This window comes from Oncorhynchus gorbuscha, linkage group LG03 (genome assembly GCF_021184085.1).
Source record: "Oncorhynchus gorbuscha isolate QuinsamMale2020 ecotype Even-year linkage group LG03, OgorEven_v1.0, whole genome shotgun sequence".
In the NCBI taxonomy this organism is placed as follows: Eukaryota; Metazoa; Chordata; class Actinopteri; order Salmoniformes; family Salmonidae; genus Oncorhynchus; species Oncorhynchus gorbuscha.
This window is the reverse complement of record NC_060175.1, coordinates 70,670,933-70,691,675: the sequence shown is the minus strand read 5'-3', so window position 1 is coordinate 70,691,675 and position 20,743 is coordinate 70,670,933. Positions and strand designations below refer to the sequence as shown.

Below are 20,743 nucleotides of genomic sequence, written 5' to 3'. Positions count from 1 at the left end.
AGGCAAATGACAGGTCAAGGGCAGCCAGAGGTCAGTAGTCCAGAGCAGAGTCCGAAAGGTACAGAATGGGGGAGGGTCAGGCAGAGGTCAGTAATCAAGGGTGGTGTGACAAGGTACAGAACGGCAGGCAGGCTCAAGGTCAGGGCAGGCAGAATGGTCAAACCTGGAGGGGGGTGGAGACAAGCACAAAGACAGGTGAAACAGATCAGGGTGTGATAATGACCATAAACTCGTGTCTCATCCCATCTTAATCCTATAAAGGTTCATTGTCATGTTTCCCACATAATATAATATAATAATAATAATAAATAATAATAATATATGCCATTTAGCAGACGCTTTTATCCAAAGCGACTTACAGTGTGCATACATTTTAGGTATGGGTGGTCCCGGGGATCGAACCCACTACCCTGGCGTTACAAGCGCCATGCTCTACCAACTGAGCTACACAGGACCACATGTGACCTACTTTTTGCTGGGGAATGGATTTTACTTTTAGGTTTTCAATTTTATTATAGTTTGAAGAGTTTCTTTCCAAAACGCTATATATCCATTTTCAGAAATGTTACATGGTTAGTTGTTATTGTTTAAAGAACTTATGAAAGGGAAAGGTGGGTTTTTTAACTATCTAATCATAGCATGGGGTTGTTGAATGACTGTCACGATCGTTGTATGAGTAGAGTTCCACATAATTTTAATAAACTGAAAACTCTCTAAAACAAAACAGAGCACAAACGAAACATGAAGCTATACAAAATAGTGCAGACAGGCAACTACACATAGTCAAGATCCCACAACACAAATGAGGAGAATGGCTACCTAAATATGATCCCCAATCAGAGACAACGATAAAACAGCTGTCTCTGATTGGGAACCATATCAGGCCAACATAGACATACAAAAACCCCTAGACATACAAAAACTCTAGACATACAGAACCTAGAGTACCCACCTTAGTCACACCCTGACCTAACCAAAATATATAGAAAAACAGAGATATCTAAGGTCAGGGCGTGACAATGACAGACATGTATTTCTTTTAAATCTATCACAAAGAGACAAATAATCCAGATTTTTTGCAAAATGCTATACTATATAGTCGCCTGACTCTAAGAGAAGTAAGTAGTACTGCTAGGTTTTACACAGCAAATGAAACAAATAACTACATTTTTTTATAAAGAACTGTAAAAATTATACATTTGTGACATCTATATATATATATATATTTTTTTTATGAATCAGTACAGTAACATGAGATCTGTATGTAAAACATTTACATTTGACATTTTACTCATTTAGCAGATGCTCTTATCCAGAGTGACATTCATCTAAAGATAGCTAGGTGAGACAATCAAATACCACAGTCAAATATAAAGGGAATGACCTTTCCATTCAAGCTCAAAAATGGATATACAGCATTTTGCAAAAAAAACACCTAGAATCTATGAATTGAAAATCTGAGAACAATAATATTTTACACATACATGGAGGTACCCATAGGCAATCATTTCTGATGAAGAAACACAAATGTGAAAAATGGGTGGATATAGTATTTTGGAAATAACGTTTTAATTGATCTGAATGTACTTTAGGAGTCTATTTGACTGGTAAGTGTATTGAGATCAAGTTGGATTGAATGTTGCAAAATGAACGTTTTCCCTACATGTTGCTTTCTCATAATGCATTTCTTTTAACAGCACTAACTGTATTAATTCTTAACTACTGCATTAAAACTTTACTTTTACAATCAGATTCAAGGACATTACTTAAACATCATTTATAGTTCAATTCAAAGTTCATCCCAGCCATATAAAGTCCTGTCCTGGAAATGTAATTGTTATGTCATGTTTGTTCATAGGTGGTTTCTCTATAAGGAAACTCCTCTTGACATGATGTAATGAAGCCAAGCCTACACAATGTATTTACCAGAATGGATGTGTACAGTTGAACAACTTTAATCAAGACAGCTGGGATATTTCACCTCCTACACATGTCAGCATGGCTAACTGCCAGCCAGTAAGAGAATGAACATTCAACATTCATACAATGTACAGATTCTTGATTTCATGTTGAGTTTTATTGCAAAAAAAATCAAAAACGTCTCCTTGGCTTCAAACAGTTCAGACCAACCGTTTGAAGTCAAAGAGCTTGAAGATTTCTTCACGGCAATCTATCCATCATAAGACTTTGATGGAGATGGAGCCGAGGAAGTTGCAAATGGGGGATCTGCATGGCACAAACAGATGTGAGGGACAGAGGTCTCAAAGCAGGAAGTGACTCGACCTCCCCCTGTGGGAGTTCAGTTGGGCCCACCCCATACCGTAGCTACAACCCACAGAGCTCTCAGTGGAATGGCCCATTGTAAGAAGCTGCAGTAGGGGGGGAACAGAGGGAGAGGACCAAGCCATATATCATGAATGTCTGTTAATGTCCTCTGACTAAGTGGACCTCAAGATCCATGAGATGATTAAAGACTTAAGCTGAAATTCAATCAAAACTGCATGGAAACATGTTCCACAAAATATTGCTGATTAAAATCAAAGTGACTTCATATTACTTCCAACAATTTATATTTGCCAATAGTTACCTTTATATAATCTTACATTTTAATGGCACATGACATGAAAACAGCCATTTTTCCAGAGTGCAGTTTGACATCAGTGCCAGTTTAATTGATTGAATCCAGCCAAGCCTTAGAGAATAGTTATGTTGTGTTTAGGCATTGAGTGCTCTATCCAGTGGGCAAAAACGGTTGCAATGATTACGTCGTTAAGACGTCTTTTTATGGTCAGGTTGTGTAATGGTTGTATAAGAAATGTTTGTTATTAACTTATCTGGTTGTTATATGGTTATTTGACTGATAACAACCAAAATATAACATTTTTCCAATAACATCTTTATCTTGTAATGAAAAAAAGACAAGATACCTGGTTATAGCAGAGATCAGTTGGTTGTAATCTGTTATATGACGTCTTGTCAACCACAAAACCAGTTTACAAGTCCCAAAAATATTTTTTTACTGGTTGCTAAAAATACATGAACAAAACTTCCAAACGTCACCCGCTGGGTAATAACCAGCGTACTGGTTGTTTTATTAGGAAAAGATTCATGTTATTCCCGTGCTTGAATTATCCCAGCAGAAAGCTTGGTGGAAAGAAGCCCAATTGACGTGGAGGTCGCAAAGATGCTTTTATGAGACTGCAGATGTGAGCTGTTCAATTACTCAAATCAAATCAAATGTTATTGTCAACGTACACATGGTTAGTGTAGCGAAATGCTTGTGCTTCTAGTTCCAACAGTGCTGTAATTCCACAACAACTACCTTATACACACAAATGTAAAGGGATGGAATAAGAATATGTACATATAAATACACATATATATGTATATATATATATAAGGCCAAGCGGCATAGGAAAGATGCAATAGATGGTATAAAATACAATATATACATATGAAATTAGTAATTTAAGATTATTAAAGTGGCATTATTTAAAGTGACTAGTGATCAATTTATTAAATAAATACTGTGTGACATTAGTGAGAACTGACACAGATAGACATGAGATGTCTATTTCACACTTAAAACTGTCAAACCACCAGATTATTCTGTTGTTAAACTGTTGTGCTGCTGGAGCATTTGCAGTGGATCTATATACCGTAGAGTCACTCTGTTCCTCTGCAGCCCGGCTGCAGGTGCAGTCAGACATGTCCTTATATGGCAGTTCCTGTCTCTATGATGTCAACACATCAAACTCCTGGCCAAAAGGAAGGGTGAAGGGTTAGGTGGGTAGTGTGTGTGTGTTTGGTTTGGCAGAACAAAGTTCATGGATATTATATTGGTCTGTACAACAGACAAGTTAGTGCAGACAGAGGTTTCCAACCTGCTCACATGGCCCTTCCACTGTATCTTTATGGATCACACACATTGTACTGTACTTGTCATGTAAACACTTATTCACACACACTCGCCCAAAGCCACCCACACACTCGCCCGTGAACTTCCACCCACACACGCTCTTGGGTCCCCACACCCTCACTCCCACATTGTTATCTGACGTGCAATATAACTTCACTTCATCAATGTCCATACTGTGATTCAAGGAAACGCAATGCACAGTATTATATAGAGTAAGGATCATCAACTAGATTCAGCCGCAGGCCGATTCTTTCTTGAGGGGATGGTCATGGGGCCGGAACATAATTACAAATCATTTGTAGTCCACAAGAAGCCCAAACAGATGTAATATTTGACGAAAACAATCATTTCAAACGATTACATATATCTCTCTATAATGCTCTCTATAATGCATGGGAATATTTTGGAACAGATTTTGACAATTAAAATCACTTAGAGCTGATATGCTGGTGTTCTTGCAGTCATTTATGTCCAGAAAACTTGGGGGGACCAAATAAAATCACCCATGGGCCAAATTCAGCCTGCGGGCACCAGTTAGGGAACCCTGATATAGAGCTATGATCATTTGGAACTCCCATCTCAAATTATCCAAGCAAACAGCAACATTTTCTTTAAAAAACAAATAAAACAACACCTCACAACACAACGCCTCTCCACATCTGACCTAGTAAACCTAGATAAGGCATATGTATAGGTACCGTGCCTTCAAAAAGTATTCATACCCTTTGACTTATTCCACATTTTGTTGTGTTACAGTCTGAATTCAAAATGGATTAAATTTACGTTTTTTTCTCACCCATCTACACACAATACACCATAATGACAAAGTGAAAACATGTTTTTAGAAAAATGTGCAACCGTATGGTGACTAAAATACAGAAATACTTCATTTACATAATTTTGCCAATTTCTTTCAAATTAAGCAGCACCCTCAGCATGCTCCTTCCCGAATGCTGCCTTTGGCGTTGGCTAATGGGGATCCCAATCAAATCTAAATCTAGACCTCATTCGGTGGTAAACAAAGTTGGTGAATGGTGATAGTATCTACAGTCATCAACACCTCGTCCCCCACTGACAGAAATAAATGTTAATATAAATTGGTATAATCGAAAACGACTTATTAAACTGTAGCCTAATTACTCTGGAAGTGTTTAACACGTCAGTGTTATTAACATATCATGTTCAGTTGACCAGTATTTACTGTAGTGTCCTCACCAGATAATCGAACCCCTACTGTTGGGTTTAAATGTTTGTTCCAAGAATCCCCGCCCTCCTTTGCTATGCTGGTGTCAGAAGTGTCCAATTGGTGTCAGAAGTCGGACAGGTTACTATGTCAGACTATTCTGGGTGGTAGCCTGTCTTTACACCTCGGAACAGTGCTGTATTGGAGAGATATCAAAGAGAGAGGATAGATAGATACAAGTAGCTGGAAATAAGAACTGGTCACTTTAAGAGCAAGGCGCGGGTGGAGCAAATGTTCAAGCGTTGACCCATGCTTAAAAAGATAGAGAAACCGCGTTGCTGTGAGCGAATTAATTCCCCGAGCGAATGTTGTCGGAAAATATATAGCACGTGCAAGTTTTGTTGTCGTCAGCAGTCGGCCAATAACTGGATAGACCTGCTAGAAATCGAAGGAGCTACTATACTACGATACCTCCACTACACAACAGCCTACCTTGATGGTAAGTAGCCTAATAAATTAATTTACAATGACAGTATAGTAGCAATATTACAATCAAATAGGCTGTTTTAACATAGTAGGCTACTATGTTAAAGCCTGCTGCGACTGAAATGAAAGTATTGTGTCAATAACAGACACTAGCCTATTTGTGAATGAGAAGATTATTAGATCAACAGGCTTTTTATTTATTTTATATCTTAATACTATTTTCGGAAATAAGCGATTAAGCATGTACTTGTAGCCTACTGTGTCGCCTACCATGTGTATCCTGTGCATATGACAAATAAACTTGACTTGAACACAGTAATGGAATAATGTTGAGGGCCTTTATTTGGGAAATGATTCGCACCTGAGTCACCGGTCAGCTGGGAGCGTCTGCTGGACAGGGTGTGTTATTCTGTTCATGCTTCTTTGTCCTTTGCAGGTAGAGCAGGTATAGTTTCCCGGTTTGGGAACATTTCACAGTGACAAAATGAATTTGATTTCATCAAAGTATACGTTTGACAGAAATGCATAATAAGAATGTTGCTATTGACCTGTAATACGCCATGATAATAACAAGCCTATTATATAAGGCTACGCCAGGCCAAATATAACATATTCTGGTCATGTTTAAATATATATATATTTTGTCTTTATTACCTTGATTTTTCTTTGCTTTGCTCTCTTGCCACTTTATAAAACAAATCACAATATTGTAGACCTAATTGCAATATGGGCTCTATGAAAAGAGAAAATAGTATGATTTATTCTGATCAAATGGAGATAGGTGGTGTTATTGGTATTCAGGGATTAAAACTAAGGACTATCAGAAGTGAGTTGCTCCATCTTAAAATATAGTTTATATTGGTGTAATATTGCACAAGTAAGTTATCACCGTTCTTCACTTTTCTCTTTGCTGCCAACCTTAATTTGGGCAATAGTCCACAAATGGCTGAATGCCAGAGAAGCTTGATATGTGATGAATAGCATCATTTACACCTGTTTCAATGGGTAAAAGTTAGAGGCTTATCAATGGTGTAATGTTTACAACCCCCCCCCCCCTCTCCTATCCTACTGCCCCTGATAAATGATAAACACATATCTCTTCTAATGGGCTTAGTGCTGACTGTGTTCTAGGCTAGTTTCCCCTTCCTCAAACGGATCTCTAGATGCCAATGGCGGGTCATAATCTCACCAGGAATCTCTCTCTCTCACACACCTCTGCCATCCCTGGATGTCTCCATGGCATGTCTCTGGCCTGACCTCATGGGAGAGTTCGTTGGGATTTGCAGGCCTCTCTCTCTCCCCACAGCCAAAACACAAAGGGCCATTCATGGCCCAGAGTGGCCTCATTCATGACCACTGAGTTATTTGCCGGTAGAATTCCTTATTGTTTGGTTTCTTGCATCTCTGAGCTCTCTCTTGACATAAATTACGCAGAAGGTTGTTTCTTGTACTTGAAGGTAGATAAATGTTATGTCTTGTCTAGAGAGCGTTCCATGGATGGTATATTCATAAGCTTCCCACACCACACGTCAACCAACTTTTCACCATTACAATTACAGTTCAAATCCCCTTTTGTCACACTGACACTTGTTTGCATACAGAGCAGCTTTTCGCAAGACCATGACCCGTTCGTGGCGCAAGGAAAGGGCCCAGGTTGTTGTGTAGCATTGTGGTGACACTTTGTCCAGTCTTTCTCCCCAGTGGACATGTCATTATCGATATTGTTGTTGCCAGCTGTCAGTGTTTTGAATTTGGAATTGAACCTTTTTTCCTGGGTGGTATGAAGACTATGTTCAAAGAAAAAAGTTGACGAGAACACCTGGCTGTACAGCTCTGAAAAAAACATGTTGATCTCTGTGGTATCAGACATTCACTTTTTTCATATGACATATGGAAGGTACTTGAACTGTTTGCCAGTGGCGCTCTCCTCCTGACCAAGTAGGTCTTTACTGTGTGTGTGTACGTGTGAGTGCACGCTTGTATGCAAATGTGTGAGGAACTTTGCGCACATTCGGCTACATGCACGCACACACAGTAAAGCGTGTGTGTGAGTGTTGGCGCACTGTCACACTGGGAGTGTTTGTCATTCCAGCGTCACAGGAGCTTGTTGCACAATGGCCTCTGTTGAAAGGGCTCTGTTGTGGCCCCTTGGTGTGGGCCTACGCTGCAGCACTGCAATAAGAATGACTACAGAGTACAGAGAGCAGAGCACAGCCTCACAGGCCTGGGAGGGGAAGAAGGAGTGGAGAAAGTGCTTAGGCCTGCCCACTGTTGACCCAGAGGTTGTGCAATGCAACTCCATGCCTCAGTCAGACTCAGTCAGGCTCTTTGAGCTGGATCTACAAAGGAGAGACACACATGAGAGGCTTAGCTCAGTAAAGCAAGGCAAAGCAACCGCTGGTACAAGGAGTGTAGTGGTCAGGTTATGGTTAAAGGGGTAAGAGGTTACGATTAAATTATATTGGTAATTTATTTGGTGTTTTCAGAGAAATTACATTGTCGAATGGAAAGTACATTGTTTAATAATTACTTTCTTGTTGACTGGATTTATTATAACAAGGCCCACTATGTATTTAGTACCAGGCAGCTTACCTGTTGTGTACAAGGCAAAAATACCAGGCAAAAGGAAGCCGAAACAGGCCTGTGAAATAAATGGTTAGCAACATAGTTGATGAACACTTGAATGTTTGCTTATTTCTTCTCACTATCTTTCTCTCACCCTCTCTCTTTTCCTCTCTCTCTCTGTTTCTTTCCCTTTCTCGTGCCTTTTCTGTCTCTCGTTCCTTCTCTCTCTGTCACACTCTTATTCAGGTATGCCAGCACCTAACAAGGAGACAGGATGACTACTACTGGTTGGCTGGACTGCAGTAAGCAGATGGACAGTGTCTCTGTGAGGACTGGGTGCTCAATGGATCTACATGTACATGTCCGTTAGGAGCAGCCTGCCTTCCCCCAGTCTCTGTCACAGCATGGCCCGAAACAAGGCTTACTGGGGACAGCCACATGGCACAAACAGGTGAGTGGGCAACACTTTACATTAAGGTACACTTTAAGGAATTATTAGTAGTTGATAAACATTTCATCATAAAAAAATAGTGTAGTTCAGAAATACTTAATATAGTTCTGAAATACTTGATAATCAGTTGTATTTTCATTGTATTCACAGGAATGTCCCTGTATTGATGTTTAATATTGTTATTTAAAAGAAATATTTCATTCAAATTGTGTAATTGATATTGTTATATTGATGCTTGTCAAATATTGACATACATAGTATGGTTATTGCAAAAAGTGAGAATGGGTTTAGTGCAATCATGTTACTGAAGGACGAATCCTAACTCGCGCCCAACTCTCACAAAAATCCTGCATTGACTTCTCTTTGAGTTCATTTGAATTACGTGTGGTTGCCGGAAGTTAGAATTCGGACTCAAGCTTAATGCATACATAATGCATGACATTACAGCCACAATGACAAGTGTAGGACCAGTCTATATACTGCATCTACTATCTACGTGGCCAAGTGTTGAATTCAAGCATTCGTCTGTGTGCCATTGTGTTTCAGCCTGTGCTTTAGCCTGGATGCTGACGACGCGATGGAACACAACTTGAGAGAGCATCACCAACACCACACAGTGTCCCAGGGCTTTGACAGTGAGTGAAATACTTTTGCGGGAGACATTTGCAATATTTTTGCACTAGCAAAAACAATTCAATTCAACCAGTCTGAGGCTGCGTTTACACAGGCATCCCAATTCTGATATTTTTCCACTAATCAGATCAGCTATTTTGCCAATAATTGGGTAAAACATCAGAATTGGGCTGCGTGTGTAAACGCACATTTCCCCAGTGTATTTGTTTACAAAGTACTTCATACTGTGGACATGCCATGTGTCTTATTTAGAAAACGTGAACCTTCCACTTGTGGCAGTGTCTACCTAGGATTGTTTCCGATCCAAAGCTGTTCTGTTGTGTTTTTCGACAAATGGAATTTTAATTTTATTTGCTACTGCATTAATACTGGATTGTAGATTTGATTGAGCCTAGAGTTGAATTGAGTCTGATCAGACCTAGATTGAAATAGTAGTTTGTTTTCTTGAGCTTTGCCAAGCATAATGGCAACAATGGAATAGTCCCAAAAGCGGAAATGTAGGAGGGGTTTGGTTCCATTATGCCAGGTCAGCTAAAAGCTCAATCAGGTTCACCTAAAGTATTTGAAGGTAAATAAATACTGCTTGGACCCAGATCTGCTGTAGTCTACACTGGGCTTGGGGATGGGAGAGAGGGAGGGCTGGGGCAGAGAGAAAGGAAGAAGGCTATCTCTTGCTGTCTGGTCACTGGCTGTCCCTGAGCTCTGTGGCGGAATCAGAATCGGATGTTTTCATTGGAGGATGTTGTTCAGGAAGCTCCCGAAGGTTATGGGAAGCTTCTTAAAGATTGTCACTTGGGTCGCTGATAAATTATTCGTCAACTAATCTGGGTGTTGTTGTGGCTGATGTTTTACAGAGAGCAGAGCTTCCTCTCAGAAAGTGGTCTGTCTGTGGAGGACACTCCTTCCTTGGGATGGAAATTGATGCTCTTTGTATCATTTATGTGTAGTGTGGTTGTGTATTGTACACTATTGTTGAATACATTTGGGTCAAATCTGTTGTTTTGTGGGAGGAGATAAGAGTGAAGATAATATAATTGTAAGGCTAAAATGTTTCTGTTTTCTATTTTCCATGTTCAATAAATTAATGTTTCTCCTTTGCTCATTCTCTTTTAATTTGACTGTAAATTGTGAGTAATTAAAAACATTATCAGATTCATTCTGTATAGCAAATATGACCCTTTCATTCAAGTTATGTTAAATGTTCTCTCTATTTGCTGTCTTTACAGACAAGATGCCCCAGCCCTACCATCTACTGTACTCTAGCAGCCATCCCTTGACCTCTCACTCCACCAGACCCCGCCCTCCTGAGGGGGACCAGGTGGTCCCCTCCTTCCAGAGACTATCAGTTTATGAGCAGAGTCCGTCCTGCGGCCCCAAGCCCCTGCCCCCTCTCCCTGACCCAGAGGATAACTCCTCAGATGAGGCGGCGGACAGCGAGGTGGAATTCTTCATCGACGACAGGCAGCACCTACTTCCTCAGCGCTGCTCCACGAATGCCCTGGCCCTCCACTATGGAGCCACCGGACGACGAAGCTTCAGGGGCTGTGGCCAGGTTAACTATGCCTACCTTGAGGGGCCCCCCGGGGCTAGCGGCTTGGCTAATGGTGGAGCCCAAAGTGGAACCCAGGAGCAGCAGGCCCAGTTTGGGGGACAGAGAGGGCCAGGGGCCGTGGTGGTAGCAGCGAGGGACATTTCTAGCAAGCAACCCGATCGGCCCCAATGGTCCAAGTTGCGGCGCTCCCACTCAGGCCCTGCAAGCTCCTTCAAGCCCTCCGGCCTGCGCCAGTCGTGTCACCTTCACCACCACCACCATGGCAGCTACAGGGGCAACCCCCAGCTGGACAAGCCTGAAGTTCCTCCCCGCATCCCCATCCCCCCACGCCCCTCCAAGACTGTCAACTGCCACCGTTGGTCTGTCACCGAGGACCAAGACAAGGACAAACCTCCCAAAGTCCCTCCCAGGAAACCGATAGCGCCCCCTTGTGGCTCCTGTTGCACCCCTAGTCCCAAGAGCCTCCCTATATACGTGAATGGGGTGATGCCGCCTACGCAGAGTTTCGCCCCCAACCCCAAATATGTCAGCAAGGGCCTCCAGAGGCCACAACAGCAGCATAGGGAGGGGTCCACTGGGCCCATGGTGGGCCCACGCTCCCCCTGTATCGTGCCTATCATGGAGGATGGGAGGAAAGCCAGTGCCACGCACTATTTCCTCCTACCCCGGCGGCCATCCTACATGGACAGGTTAGAAATGTTCTTGAGGGAGAAGGAGGCAGACAGTGTCCAGCAACACTCCCAGCTCAGAGTGGGGTTGCCAGAACAGGCAGAAACCTCCTGTCATCATATAGAGCTTCAGCATTGCGGAAAGCTTGAAGACTGACCCCCCACACACTAATGTGCATCTTTAAAATAGGGTGCCATTTTGGGACGAACCCTTCGTCATTCAGTCTAGGGTGCTACCACTAAAACTTTTGCCACCTCACTTGATGCAACAAACAGAATTTTCGCAAAGATAAACCATAGATGCCTGGAGGCTTCAAGTGTCAGATCTGTACTGTCACTGTATTCAAACAGAAAGCAGTGTGATGGATTGGTATAAGGTGTTTTTTGTTGTGCTCTGTGAGTAGTGTTTTGTTAAATGGTATGGGTTAACTGAAGACATGCAAGTGAAACATTTGTTGTACGTTATTTTGCCGTTGAAAGACTAATCTGTTGAGGGATTCATTTGAAGGTATGGGTTTACTAGACATGTTTAGTTTTAAACTAATCGATCTAGGTCTAGTTGGTCCCAACTGTTCATGGTTATGTATCAACTAATGTAAAATGTTCTACTCAATGTGGGGAAAGGTCTATTTATAATATTCCGAGTATAGGGAGTATATACCCACTAATTAGCTGTTCACAAAAAATATGTATAGAAATCATCCCTTTTCATCCGGAGTCGTATTAACTAGTCACCAAATGGAAGAAACCTGACTGAAACAGGGAGGGACTACCTGAACTTGTCCAATAAGAAACATTCATTTTCGTTTTCTGTTGGTAAACGCTTTGCTAGTGTGTGCACTGATGAATATGACCCAGTATGACCAGAATTGGACGTCACAAAGATTTCCCCCCTAGTAGGCATCCTATTAGATTACCTGACACAGCCTTGACTCAGAAATGTTATATTTTTATTCATTTAGCAGATGCTCTTATCCAGGGCAACTTAAAGATACATCTTAAGATAGCTTTGTGGGACAACCACTTATCCCAGTAAGTCAATGTTTCCTAAAACAAAGTCAGAGATAGTAAGAGGGGAAAAGGTGAAGTGAAGGTGTTAGTTCACGAAAGGCATTTTTTGGGGGGTGGCTGTAGACTGTTGTTTTGTTGAACTTTGCTGTACATCAAAGTTACCCCACAATCTATGTGATTACATTAAAAGACCCAAAGCAGCCGTTTTTATACTAAACATTTTACTAAACAACTAAACATTTCACTGTGTCATGGGTTTGGGTCAAAAGGTGGGTAAAAAAAGAAAAATAAATTCCTTTACATTGACGACTTTAAAAATCAAATTCAGTTTTTTGAGTTGATTCAATCCAATCAGTTTTTTGAGTTGATTCAATCCAATCAATTTTTTGAGTTGATAAAACACAGGAAAAACACAGAGCCTTTAACAAGGAATGGAGATTGGGTCGCTCCTCCATTTCAAACAGCTGGTCTGTTTTCAAGTATTACACAAAGTGGATGTTGTGGATTTTTTGATTCTATAAATAAGTCTCTCTCTCATAATTGTATCTACTTTTTTTCATTTAACATTATTTATATTATCACAATTTGGCCAAGTTTAACTCTTGATTTCACCTCACAGTATTGTCTTTGTAAATGTATTTGAAAAGTGCCTGTATTAAAGGGAGATAGAATGAGGGTGTGATATTAATTGTATTGGTTACACTTCCCTATACAGGCATTTCCCGCCCAATGATAAGGTAAATACTATGGATTTATATCTATACTTAAATTGTTATGAGTTGGTAGGGCTACTTAATATGATCAATGCAATTAACATGGAATATAATTAATTATAGTATTTTTTTAAGGACTCTATGTATGGTGACTTTATAGTTTGTACAATTGTGTATTACAGCATGCATTTATTTTAAGGGATAGTGCATGAGATTGATAACCATTTAGATTAGCCAATTTCATGACTTCAATTACCAAACTATATTATTTCAAATGGATATGGGGTATTTACATCGTTTTTTGGGGGCGCTATGGAGGTGCTGTAAACGAGAGTTGTTACCTTTCATTCTGAAGTTCAGAAAACTGTTTACATGATATGATACTTGTTACATCAACAGACGTTGAAGTTTGTCCCACAGCAGACATGGTTACATTCTGCTTTAAAAAGTGTTGTCATTTCATGGGTAGTTCTCTACAGTATTTAAAAGTGCTTGTGTTGGACAAAAATGTTGAATGATGTATTCTTAATCTATTTAAATAAATACCTTATTTATTAAATGTTTTTTTGTTAATTTCATTTTCAGGCTATCATATGGTATTCAATACAATACTGCTTTATGGTAAATTAGTCATATTACACATTAAAATCATTATCATAACATGCACAGTGGTTAACTCCATACATACCCAAATATTTATTACAAACACATTTTGCTAACATTTGTACTATAGTAATGGTTCAACTTACTGGTGTTGAACATTGATAAACAACTGGATTGTCACAGGACACTCTTCAATCTATACTTTTTATTTTCAGTATGAGCTGAAACAGGAACGAGAATATTTTATCACAGCCAGTGGTGGAAAAAAGTACTAAATGGTCAGACTTGAGTAAAAGTAAAGATACCTTAGGTCACCATGTAAAATACTACTTGAGTAAAATTCTAAAACTATTTGGTTTTAAATATACTTATTTAAATGTAAATGTAATTGCAAAAATATACTTAAGTATCAAAAGTAAAAGTATAAATCCTTTCAAATTGCTTTCAATAAGCAAATCAGATGGCACAATTCATTTTTTATTTACGGATAGCCAGGGGCACACTCCAACACAGTAGGCGGTATGAATGACCAGGGATGTTCTCTTGATTCTCGTGAATTTGAAAAAATGTTGATCCTGCTGAGCATTCAAAATCTAAAGAGTACTTTTGGGTGTTAGGGAAAATGTATGGAGTAAAAAGTACATTGTTTTCTTTGGGAATGTAGTGAAGTAAAAGTAAAAGTTGTCAAAAATGTAATTAGTAAAGTACAGGTACCCCAAAAAACAACTTAAGTAGTACTTTAAAGTACCTTTACTTAAGTGCTTTACACAACTGATCGTGGCACTAAACGAAACAGAGACACCATTGTCATCCATAATCCATACTATAATCCATTCCAACCTAAAGGTTCTACTGTTTTATCACGAGTTACTACAACTTCTAAACATGTGCAGTTCAACATGAGACATAACAAAACCATATTACGCTAACTGTACTTGATCCCTGCTATTTAACAGGCTACTGGCTACAGTTCCCTTACAGGAAAAAGCAGGGTTGAGGGGTCAAGTTGTTTTAAATTCTGTCCACATCAAGGGCTTAGGCACCATCTAGTGGACAATAGTTTGCAGTGACAACCATAGAAAAAAATGATCTAGTTAGATTATATTTCCATGGTGACAATTCTGTGATGCTACTGAGGTGGCACATGTACACGGACATCTCTGGATTCTCCCTAGTGTACATTTCTAATAAGCCAAGTAAAGTGACTTTGGAATGTCATTAAAAACCTTTGTTGTGTTCCGTACGCCAAACTCAGAGCAAGCCAATCTTGAAACAAGGGAGATACCTAATCAGTTGTACAACTGATAAGTGTCTTCTGCATTTAACCCAATCCCTCTGAATCAGAGAGGTGTGGGTGGCTGCCATAAACAACAACCACATCTCCATTGCCCAGGGAACGGTGGGTTAACCGCCTTGCTCAGGGGCAGAACAACAGATTTGTACTTTGTCAGCTCAGGGATTCGATTCAGCAACCTTTTGAATACTGGCCCAACAATCTAACCAATAGTTTACCAGCATGCTAAAGATATTGCGTAAAAAGACTGCAAATAAGGAGAAATTTACCCTCCGGGGCACCTGAACTTCCTGATTTAGCCTCATTTTCAATTATCCTTAGTAGGAAATGCGTTTGAGAATGAGATTTGGATTTTGGAGGTGTGCTTTGATGTTGGGTCTCTCTTGTATGTGTGTTCGAATGTGGGAAGCGTTTTTACTTTCACCCTGCCAAAACAGTACACAGTTACAGTCACACCCTTCTAGATAACTTGAAACATTCTAACCAGATCTTGTATCTGGAAAAGCCTAGACTATCTAGCAAGCTAGCTTGCCAACTTCTTTCACCATTTAGCTTCAGTCAGCTGGTGTGTGACCTTGGCAAAGTTGGATTGACTTTGGATAGCCTATCTGTGGGGCTTGTTAGGGACCATCAAATAATTACACAATGTAAGTGGGAAAATATTTTCATGTTCCACACCTTTTAGTTGTCTTATTAAATGCTTTCAATATTTGTATATTAATTTCTATAATATAGTTAGTTTGTCCCATGTATGGAGTGGCAGGTAGCCTAGTGGTTACAGCGTTAGGCCAGTAACTGAAAGGTTGCTGGATTGAATCCCTGAGTTGACAAGGTAAAAATCTGTCGTTCTGCTCCTGAAAAAGGCAGTTAACCCACACTTCCCTGGTAGGCTGCCATTGTAAATAAGAATTTGTTCTTAACTGACTTGTCTAGTTAAATAAAAATGTACATTGTGTAAGTTACTGATGGTCCCTAACTAGCCTCATAGGAATGTCAAACTTAATTGACCATGGGCATTATGATTATATCATGTGCAGCTGGGCTCCAAGGTGATAATTACTTGGGTGCTGCCAGCTGTGGGCAGGGTTGAAATAAACCCAACCCAAGGAAAACTGTTATGTGACACAGATTGACGTGTGCCCTTAGTCATTTGGAGGTGGTCGAAAAGAGCGAGCAAGAGCTATCTTGGTTTGGCGCAATTGCACTGTGACTGTGGTCTGCATGGCAGATAGTTCAGATGGTAGCATTAGGGCAATTAATAATGATGATGATCAGCTATTTACACATTTTTTTATAAATAGGTGAAACTGGAGTAAGATAAATCGCAATGAGGGTGATGGAGGGATGACTACTGCTGGGGAAACAATGAGTAGTGTTGAGAGTAGACCTGTAAAGTGCAGATAAAGTTTTGGTAGTGTTACCAGAACCAGCAGGTAAGTACTTCCATCCTTTGCATTTGATTGACAAAGGCAATTAGGGAAGAGATTGGGGTGATTAAGGATGCCAAACCGATGGGTTACGGGAAGGTCCTGATCATTGTAAATAGTAAAATTCAGCAAGAGAAAGTTTTAAAATTGAACTCACTCAATGGCGGTTGAGTGAAATGTCACATGCTATATCTAAAAGGATTCATTGAGGAGGAGTAATTACTGGGATGCCATTGGAAATTACCATGGAAGAAGTTAAGGCTTCCCCGAATGGAGGAAAAGTTATTGACGCGAAAAGTATGAAAAGCAAAAAGAGTTGAGTGGACACTACAATTGCATTGTTACAATTTGGAAACCTGCCGAATAGGGTGCAGCTAGGATCACTACTCAGTTATCCGGTTAGAGAATATGTGCCGACTCCTCTTCAGTGCTTTAAGTGCCAATGGATGGGGCATGTTGCTAATGGGTGCAAAGGTAAAATGAGATGTGCAAAGTGTGATGGGGATCACGAGTATGGGAAATGTGGGCCTGATGCTAAAGTGAAATGTTGTAACTGTGACGGAGAACAGTGCAGCATACGGAGGATGTGAAGTACAACAGAAAGCCATGGAAGCGCAAAGGTACAAAATTACAAACGATGCACAGTGCAATCGGAAAGTATTCAGACCCCTTGACTTTTTCCACATTTTGTTAAGTAAACCTTAGTCTAAAATTGATCAAATTATTTGTTTTACTCATCTATCTACACACAATACCCCATAATGACAAAGCAAAAACGTTTTTGGGAAATTTGTGCAAACGTATAAAAAAAAAAAAAACAGAAATACCTTATTTACATAAGTATTCAGACCCTTTGCGATGAGACTCGAAATTGAGCTCAGGTGCATCCTGTTTCCATTGATCACCCTTGAAATGTTTCTACAACTTGATTGGAGTCCACCTGTGGTAAATTCAGTTGATTGGACGTGATTTGGAAAGGCACACACGTGTCTAAATAAGGTCCCACAGTTGACAGTGCATGTCAGAGCATAAACCAAGCCAAGAGGTCAAAGGAATTGTCTGTAGAGCTCAGGATTGTGTTGAGGCACAGATCTGGGGAAGGGTACCAAAACAATTCTGCAGCATTTAAGATCCCCAAGAACACAGTAGCCTCCATCAATCTTTATTGGAAAAAGTTTGAAACCACTAAGACTCTTCCTAGAGTTGGCCACCCGGCCAAACTGAGCAATTGGGGGAGAAGGGCCTTGGTCATGGAGGTGACCAATAACCCAATGGTCACTCTGACAGAGCTCCAGAGTTCCTCTGTGGAGATGGGAGAACCTTCCAGAAGGACAACCATCTCGTCAGCACTCCACCAATCAGGCCTTTATGGTCGAGTGGCCAGACGGAAGCCACTCGTCAGTAAAAGGCAAATGACAGCCCGCTTGAAGTTTGCCCTAAAGGACTCTTAGACCACGAGAAACAAGATTATCTGGGCTGATGAAACCAAGATTGAACTCTTTGGCTGAATACCAAGCGTCACGTCTGGAGGAAACCTGGCACCATCCCTACGCAGCATCATGCTGTGGGGATGTTTTTCAGCAGGAGGGACTGGGAGACTAGTCAGTATCAAGAGAATGATGAACGGAGCAAAGTACATTAGAGATCCTCGATGAAAACCTGCTCCAGAGCGCTCAGAACCTCAGACTGGGTCGAAGGTTCACCTTTCAACCTGACAGTCTTGAGAGGATCTGCAGAGAAGAATGCGAGAAACTCCGGGTTCGATTCCCGGGACCACCCATACGTAAAATGTATGCACACATGACTGTAAGTCGCTTTGGATAAAAGCGTCTGCTAAATGGCATATATTATATTATTATTATTACTGGTGTCCCAAGCTTGTAGCGTCATACCCAAAAAGACTCAAGGCTGTAATTGCTGCCAAAAGTGCTTCAACAAAATACTGAGTAAAGGGTCTGAATAATTATGTAAATGTCAAAGTTCAGTTTGACATTTTTTATTGATTTGTCATTATGGGGTATTGTGTTTAGATTGATGAGGAAAATAACAATTTAATCAATTTTAGAACAAGGCTGTAATGTAACAAAATGTGAGAAAAGTCAAGGGCTCTGAGTACTTTCCCGAATGCACTGTATAATAGCAAACAGAGCAGTGAAAAGTAATATTGTGGACATACAGGTGCAGTTGGGTAGAGGAGAAATTAAAACATTGATTCCGAAAAATGGGTTAGATTTCTGGCAGAGACAAGGACATCTGCATGGTAGATAGTGTCATATCATGGGAACATAAAGGAGGAGGTTGTGTAGGATGAGTTTAGGGCATACGGGACAGAATTCATCTTTGAAATTGAAAGGGAAACACGGTACTGGAATGTGTAATGGATGTATGGAAGAGGAAACGGTTTAACATGTATTATTATTTTGTGAAATGTAAGATGTAGAAATGGAGAGGCTTGACAGGGTCAGAGAGGTTGGACGGGAATGGGGAGTGGGTGGTATTTTTGGTGGGGGTGATAGGAGAAGTGATGTTTGTAGAGAATTATTTTATTTTATTAGAAATTCAAGGTTAGTTAAGATAATATAGTGGTATAGATAGATCGTGACCGGCTTCACACTCCAGTACAGTAGATGGCGGTGTATGCAGTTGGTTGCGATTCGCTAATAAAACTTGAAGAAACTGTTACGTACCCTTCATTCCATGACATACCATTTTTTCCGAATTATCTTGCAAATCTTATCCTCAAAATGATCCTATTTACACTTTGTAGTTTTGACACTAGAATAAATGTTTCTGACTCATCGATGTCACATAGACAGGTTGGTTGTTTAGCAACAAAACCGATGTATGCGCAACTATGGGGCAAAACAGACAGGGTTGGCTTAGACTGTTGACCACATGTAAATATGATTTAGTCTCAATTTTGATTGAAAACATAAATGCGTTTGCAAAATGAGCACTTGCCGTCTCTCAAATACATTGTTACAGTCGTTGGTTAGATAGCTAGCTATTTTAATCATATTAGCATAGACATGAGTCATGACATCAGTCAAAACACCTAAAAAACAAGACATGGTATCAATAACAAGATTCAATGAGCTGAAACGAGCCACCTACGGGTCCCCAGCTTCTTGTCATTGTTCCTAGCTATCTGACCATTCAGAATCATAACAACGCACGCCTTCAGGCCACGTCGATGCACGCAAATCATTCACATAATTTTCGTGACAATGTCAGCCAAACTGTCTTTAGGCCGTTTTCCAAAGTTTAAGTTCCTTATTATGTTCAGTTGCTATTTAAAGTAGTACATTTCTTATTCTTATATTTGACTAGGTAAACAAACTGAAAGGGCGCGTACTGCCACCTGAATTGTGTTTTCTGAACAGGTTTAAACCTAAGGTTGTTGATTTACTGCCACCTGAATTGTGTTTTCTGAACAGGTTTAAACCTAAGGTTGTTGATTTACTGCCACCTGAATTGTGTTTTCTGAACAGGTTTAAACCTAAGGTTGTTGATTTACTGTCACCTGCAGTTATGGAATATTTGCTCAGGAGTATAATTAATTGACTTGCCTAATTAAATAAAGGTGTATTATATTTCAAAAAATGTGGATAGATCATCTTGACAAAGGAGAAATGCTCACTTACGGGAATGTAACAACATTTTCACCCCAAATTTGAGAGAAAGAAGCTTTTTGTGCTTATGACAAATTTCTGGGATCTTTTATTTCAGCTCATGAAACATGGGACAAACACTTTACATGTTGCGTTTATAATTTTGTTCAGTGTCTGTACATACTTTGAGAAATTATGATTTCATTCATTCTTTTTTTTGCGCTCGCTCTCACCTAAAAAAAGCACTACACCAATGTCACATTGCAGCTTCTTTAAAAAAAAGAAAAGGGTAAACCTAGTTAGTTTCTAGTAATCTCTCATAGTTCAGTCTTCTTCTTCTGTGGATGGAGTGTGGACCTTATTCATCTTTCAATCACCACATGGGTATATGCTCCTAAAAACCAATGAGGAGATGGGAGAGGCAGGACTTGCAGTGCATCAAGCGTATATTTAGCGCCTCCTTAAGCAGATGCTTGTTGATGGGCGGGAGCAGTTTGGATGAAATTATTCAATAATGTGTGTACATTTATTTTGCAACGCTCGCGAACGAAACGAAGCCAGCATGTAATTGGAAGAGCAACGGTGTTGACGCTCGAGGCCCATCTGTTTTCTGTCATTCAATGTTTT

At 40.2% G+C, this 20,743-nt stretch overlaps 1 protein-coding gene across 2 annotated transcripts; it reads left to right on the top strand.

Moving 5' to 3' along the window:
• Positions 1 to 5,250: 5,250 nt before the first annotated feature.
• On the top strand, positions 5,251 to 12,580 carry LOC124031825 (ERBB receptor feedback inhibitor 1-like). Of its 2 annotated transcripts, none has more exons than XM_046343539.1 (4): positions 5,251 to 5,601; positions 8,400 to 8,604; positions 9,151 to 9,239; positions 10,464 to 12,580. In XM_046343539.1, the coding sequence occupies exons 2-4, from the start codon at positions 8,507 to 8,509 to the stop codon at positions 11,612 to 11,614; spliced, it is 1,338 nt and encodes a 445-aa protein (XP_046199495.1). In that variant the 5' UTR covers positions 5,251 to 5,601; positions 8,400 to 8,506; the 3' UTR covers positions 11,615 to 12,580. The 2 variants fall into 2 exon arrangements, with proteins under 2 accessions (XP_046199495.1, XP_046199493.1); XM_046343537.1 differs by lacking the exon at positions 5,251 to 5,601 and adding an exon at positions 6,645 to 8,025.
• The last annotated feature ends 8,163 nt before the right edge of the window (positions 12,581 to 20,743 follow it).

Coding starts and splice junctions, on each gene's coding strand:
- LOC124031825 (XM_046343539.1), top strand. CDS start 8,507: ATGTACATGTCCGTTAGGAGCAGCCTGCCTTCCCCCAGTCTCTGTCAC. Junction 8,605..9,150: donor CAGCCACATGGCACAAACAG/GTGAGTGGGCAA, acceptor ATTGTGTTTCAG/CCTGTGCTTTAGCCTGGATG. Junction 9,240..10,463: donor AGTGTCCCAGGGCTTTGACA/GTGAGTGAAATA, acceptor CTGTCTTTACAG/ACAAGATGCCCCAGCCCTAC.